General features: G+C 37.0%; 1 protein-coding gene across 1 annotated transcript; it reads left to right on the top strand.

Moving 5' to 3' along the window:
- Window positions 1-5221, top strand: LOC143902390 (uncharacterized). Its single transcript, XM_077415259.1, has 7 exons — window positions 1-184; window positions 383-543; window positions 3958-3962; window positions 4077-4250; window positions 4327-4495; window positions 4565-4659; window positions 4729-5221. The coding sequence occupies exons 1-7, from the start codon at window positions 176-178 to the stop codon at window positions 4965-4967; spliced, it is 852 nt and encodes a 283-aa protein (XP_077271385.1). The 5' UTR covers window positions 1-175; the 3' UTR covers window positions 4968-5221.
- The last annotated feature ends 779 nt before the right edge of the window (window positions 5222-6000 follow it).

The raw sequence follows: 6000 nt of genomic DNA, 5'->3' as shown, positions 1-6000 counted from the left end.
GTGCCATTTCATGAGACGCTGAAAAGCAGCGTCGAGCGTCATCACGTGACGTCATATTGATGCTAGCGTCAAAATTGGTCGAAGAGAAGAAGTTGGATTCTTTCAACTTCAAGCGTCAAGCTTGAAGAAAAAGTCAAAAAAACGTCAAAACAATCGTTTAATATAAAATACGAATATGGAAGAGGTAAGTAAAAAGTAGTTTTTATTATTACAATTTATAATAAAAAAATATTTTTTAATTACAAAAAATTAACAATATAGAATGTAGAAAACTTGTTTAGAAGTATAATTTTTAGGTTATGTTGTAGTAATAAAGTTTTTACATATTTTTTATGTTTGTATGTTTTTCTAGGACGATTTTTATGTTTGTATGTTTTTCTAGGACGATTGTAGAATTGTGCACACCTGTGGGGTATGCGAAGAAATTTGTGACGGTGATTTCAAAAATCATCCTTGTTTAGAAGGCTACAACAATTATTTTATAGATGAAAATACTTTGTATTTTTATCCAGTTCTAGGTAAATTGGCTTTTTTCATTGCATTTTAAAAAAGAGGTAATTATTTTTGTACTTTAATCTGATATGTACATATATACAGATGATGGTGTTACAATTGCGTTTGAGGGGGGTTTTTTCCAGTTTGTCCTCGGGTGAGGACGGTTAGACGCCTTCAGCAACTGGGCTATTTGGCGCAATTGATCTATATCTACTAAAGACCATATACAATAGTCTCGTGTCTATCACAAAATAACATAATGTATATCCTTATATTCACAACCCCATTTACGTCACACACTCTCTATATAATTTTTTCTTGCGAAATCACAGCTGTCTCGCCTCTCAGTCATAGAGTGTATCAAAATAGAAAGTGTCCTTGTAACGAGCGTCATGCTCGATCGATACTCGCGCTGCCTCCCATGGTTCCTCTCTCACTCGCACCGGTAAGTCCCCCACCAGGGTCAAGATGGCGGGATCGGGCTCCTCCTCCATTGCCTCCCTAACAAGTCCAACAGCCATCTCACTTCCTAAAGTGTCCATGTGTGAAAGAATCCGCACCGGCACAATCCTCTTGTTATTCCATGGTTTCGTGTAGCAAGTCACCATTGCCGTCAGTTATTCCCACTAATATTGAAAATCGGTCTGAAATCATGTCTATTCTTCGGCTCACGGGGGAACCCCACCGACAAAGCAACTCGCACTGGAATTTCAAAGATCTCCACAGCAATCTTGTTACTATCAGAATCACGATGCCATATTCCGGAACGTGTCGTGCCAATTCCTCCTCACAACCACGATATCCTATGCAATTCCACAGAAGGAGCCTGAATTATGCTCTCCCGTGAGAGGGGTTCCGTCTCTCTCTATTATAGTTCCTCGGTCCATTTCTACGATAATCCTCTATATTCATATCCTTTTTGGTGCCGTACTCAGCACCACCTCGCGTAGGGGGGGATGCCTCCCGTCCTTCCCTCGTTAATACCTCAATCAAACCCCTCCTAGCCGAAGGGAACTTTTTAATGAGAGACATCATACTAGCGACGAACTCACTCACCGCAGCGTCACGCTGCATCGCCTCATCTTCAACCTCACGGCGTGTCACTTGGGGCCGAGAGACTCCTCGATTACCAGGTAAGGCCAATCCTCTTCTGTCCGCAGTAATATCCTCTTCACGGTTATTAAATTGGGCAAAATAGTTACCAGTTTCACTTGTCACAGGTCTCGTTCTGCTTCTGACCTTCGGAGGGTCATTATTAACGTGGAAAAATTTACGCGGCTCTGGATCACGTGCCTCCGGAATAACAGGACTCGCCCTCCGCGGCGGTAGCGCCGGCCAGCTATTAGCATCCATTCTACTGTCCATAGGCCCACCTGTGGGCAAAGGCTTTCCCTCCACCAGTCTTCTCGCACAATGGAAAGAAATATTATTATACGCCATAGCTTCATTTATGTTCCTATTCTTCTTATACATCGGGCAACCACGGAAAGTCGATTTATGCGAACCATGGCAATTAATACATCGCATAGGTTTTTCACATTGGCCATTACCGTGCGATTTTTCTCCACACACGATGCAGCGAGTGTCACTTTTACATGCCACCTTGATGTGGCCAAACTTGAAACAATTGAAACATTGTTTGGTTTGCGGAATAAACGGCCTTACTCTGAGATTAACGCAGCGTTGGAAAATCTTCAAATGCCTGATATTCTTCGACTTAAATGTAATCAGAATGCTGTCCGTAGCCGAGAGAGATGATGTTCTTGTAGCCACATCCCACCTTCTTCGATACATTCTTTCTAGGCTTAATATGTCCTCCCTATCCTGTATTGCTTCCCAGAGCTCCGGTATACCAGCCGGCCAATCTGTAACCACGCCCTTGCTAATAATAGAACGTTGCGCAATATATGCTTTTATTTTGGCAATTCTCAATTTTTCAATAATACTAAGCGCGCGGTTTGCCTCCGTAGCGTTATCAAATTCCACTTCAGCTGAAAAGTGGTTGAGCATTTCCACGGCGTTGGGACAAATCCTCGACTCGGCAAGGAGCATCCAAATCTTTATTTCATTCATGCCCTTTCTGGTAGCGGCATGCTGTGGCTCAAGCCTGACGATAATCTTAGCTTTACCTTCGTGTTTTTCGTCAAACTCAGTATACCGTTGGAATTCCGGCTTGTTTACACATTTCTTCAGTCTTTGTTCGCTTACTATATATATCTCCTTTTCGACCCTCGGTATGTGAATCACGTCTGTACCACGCCGCTCACCATCGCTGTTCACGTGATCGCCCACGGTTACAGGCGTACGTTTGTTCTGGCTATTATTATTGATATCTTCGTCTACCAGAGACGTCGTCACACTCATTTTATTTTTAATATCACATCTTATAGAGTCACTCCTATCACAGTTCGTATTGTCCACCTCCAACTCGCTCCCCGGGGGCGGCAGCATTTGCACATCCGTCGAGTTTTCTTCGTCGTTAATCTGACTCACCGACGTGGCGCGTTTTTTAGTCATCCCGGCTATCATCATATCGAGCCGAACGTTCAACGGTAAATTGTCTCTAGTAAAGTCATCAAAACATTCCTCAGAAAAGCTCGACCTCTGTCTCTTGTTGCACTGTGACGTGTCCATCGACACGAGTTCACCATCGCCAGCATCCCTCGGATCCACGGGGGGATTCATCCCTGAGATATCGCTCCCCCTCCGAGAGGGGAGCTATCAAACAATATATAACACCCGCCCGAATAAGAGGATAACCCCGGGGCGACACGAAGAGACAACACGACACCGACTATAACCTAACAGCTATCGATATAACGGTATAGAGCGACTCGCATACACGTCCGACTCGTACGGCGGTCCGAGCCGAACTCCCAATTGCGTTTGACGCAGCCAAATAAATAATCAAGAAAAAATAGTAGCAGAACCATTTCAACAAGGTAAACTAATCCCAAAGAAATGTAAAGGTTATTGCAATATTAAAAACAAAAAGATTCAATTACTGGGTTTCAACCACATCATTTTTTTTACGAATTCATGTTGTTTACTTCATCAGGAAGGGATCTAACTGAGTTGTCCTTTGACAGGTATCTTTTATTATATTTATTACTTAGCGATTGATCTGGAAAAGAAAATGGTGAAGGAAAAAAAAGAGATTTAATTGCTGAATCAAAATTTGAAAAATAGGGAAATGGGTTATTAAATTGATCTTCTATTTGTTGTGGTGATTAATCTTTTATCTTTGTTGAAGTTTTTGGATGATGCTTTTAAATATTTAAGAATGCTCTGTATTTCTCGAATAAATATGTTAGACAAATTAATGTTTATAATTGTATTGATTTTGCTTGTGAATCTTGTAAGAAAGTATAAATAAAGCAAACGTAAAGAAGGTGATAAGTGTTTGCATGTTTTGTTTGTTTTCTAGGCTATTTTTAAATCTATGTATTTTGGATTCTTTAGATTTGGTATCTTCTAATTATTTTATCTGTTATTATACAACCATTTTATTAAAGTGTGTATATTCAACTCTTTCAGTTTGCTTTGGTTATTTAAGTATTTGTATGTGTAAATTATTTTAGGAACAACATCAAGAAAAAGAACACCGATATCAAAATTAAATTTTGATGAGGAGGAAAGTTTAATACTTGAGATACAGAACAGATCTCCTTTATGGAATTATACCTTACCTCTAAAAGAGCGAAATTCGCAAATTAAAAAACAATTATGGGAAGAAGTTGCACAAACATTTAATGGTAAGAATAAGTTAATAAAACTTTCTAAAAAGTATAGATTATAAAAAGTTACGAAAAAATGAAATTTTTGTTACAGGAAAATTTAGTGTAGAAACGTTAAAATTAAAATTTAAAAGTCTTTATGACACTTTTAGAAAAATTATACAGTCAGAGCATCAAGCAAGTGGATCTGGTCGAATCAATAAAAAGAAATGGTTTCATTATGACTCAATGACTTTTCTTCGTGATAATTGTCTTCTTAAAAAGTATATTTTTAATTTTTCAAAATGTTTTAAAACATTCAACTTACATGTATTAATTTATATAATTTTTAGTACTATGTCAAACATTAAAAATGAAGTAAATGAGAGAGACTGTGATACTCCTAGCACTTCAACGAACATCAATGATGATTTATTTATTCAAAAAGGTATTTTTAATAACATTATTAGAAAAGTAATAAAATAATTACAGATTAAAATTAATGTAATAATTTCAGATAATGGAAGAAAAAGACAACGAAATGATGATGATCCATCAATAAGTGCTATTAATAGAATTGCTACAGCAATTTGTCAGCCAAGCACATTAACATTGCCTCCTCCTCCAGAACAGGATGATGTAGATGCATTTCTAGTAGCGATAGGACATCATTTGAGAAAACTACCAACACTGACAAGAATAAAAGTCATACAAAAATTCTTAGAAATAGTTTATGATGAGTTAGCAAAACTTTGACTTATTTTAAAAATTAATGTAATATTATTATATTATATACTAATATACTTATCTATTATAACTATTAAGTAAGACTACAACTAATGTAAAAATGTAAAGTAAAGTTCCATGTAAAGTTACATATGTAATTATTTAAAATTAAAAATTTTTAATAATTATGATGAGTAAATTGCCATGGTATGACTTCTTCGGTATTGAAAAATTTACAAAATTCTTCACGAATTTTTGTCGCTTGTCGAGAATTATTATTTGTACCACATTGGGTTACATCTTTTAATGCACTATTAATTATTTCTTGTCTACAAGAACCAGGAAGAAACTCATCTGGACCATCTTGATCTATCATTGTTGGAGTTACATATTGATTGTCTTCTAAATCTTGATGTCGCATCCAATTATGAAGACATACAATGGCTTGTACTATTTTCATTGCTTTGTCAACAGTACAAATTATAGGTCTTTTAAGAATTCGCCATTGACTAACCACAATACCAAAAGTATTCTCAAAATAGTCCGTCTCGCTCGACTGAGTCGATAATTATAAATTGTTCGATCTTCAGTTAAACCAGTTTTAGCAGGATATGGTCGTAATAGATACTCCGTTAGTTGAAAGGCTTCATCGCCTACCAGTACGTAAGGTAGAGGTGGTCCATTTACTGTCAATGGTTCCCATTCCGGTAAATTCATTTCTTTTTTTGTAAATTTTTGTCCAATTATTGAATCTTTAAAGATTCCACCATCGCTACGTCTGCCATAGCCTCCAATATCGACAAACGTAAACATATAATTAGCATTGCAAATTGCAAGTAATACAATGCTATGACTATTTTTATAATTGAAGTAGGATGAACCTGCATTGTTCGGACACTAAAAAAAAATATTTTGTATCTTGAAAATTATTTTTTCAACATTGTTTTTAAAAGTGTATGTTTACCTGAATTAAAACATGTTTCCCATCAATGGCTCCGACGCAATGATGAAAATTCCATTTTTCTTCGAATTCATGGGCAATATTTAACCATTCAGTTTCTGT

This window comes from Temnothorax americanus, unplaced genomic scaffold (assembly GCF_048541705.1).
Source record: "Temnothorax americanus isolate GAGA-0224 unplaced genomic scaffold, ASM4854170v1 Scaffold101, whole genome shotgun sequence".
NCBI classification, from domain to species: Eukaryota; Metazoa; Arthropoda; class Insecta; order Hymenoptera; family Formicidae; genus Temnothorax; species Temnothorax americanus.
The sequence above is the reverse complement of the archived record's forward strand: the minus strand, read 5'-3'. Positions and strand labels throughout refer to the sequence as shown.

Bases quoted from the DNA above. Each gene is read 5' to 3' on its own strand.
- LOC143902390 (XM_077415259.1), top strand. The intron at 4,251-4,326 runs GTAAGAATAAGT...TTTTTGTTACAG, and splicing joins AGTTGCACAAACATTTAATG to GAAAATTTAGTGTAGAAACG. The intron at 4,660-4,728 runs GTATTTTTAATA...TAATAATTTCAG, and splicing joins TGATTTATTTATTCAAAAAG to ATAATGGAAGAAAAAGACAA.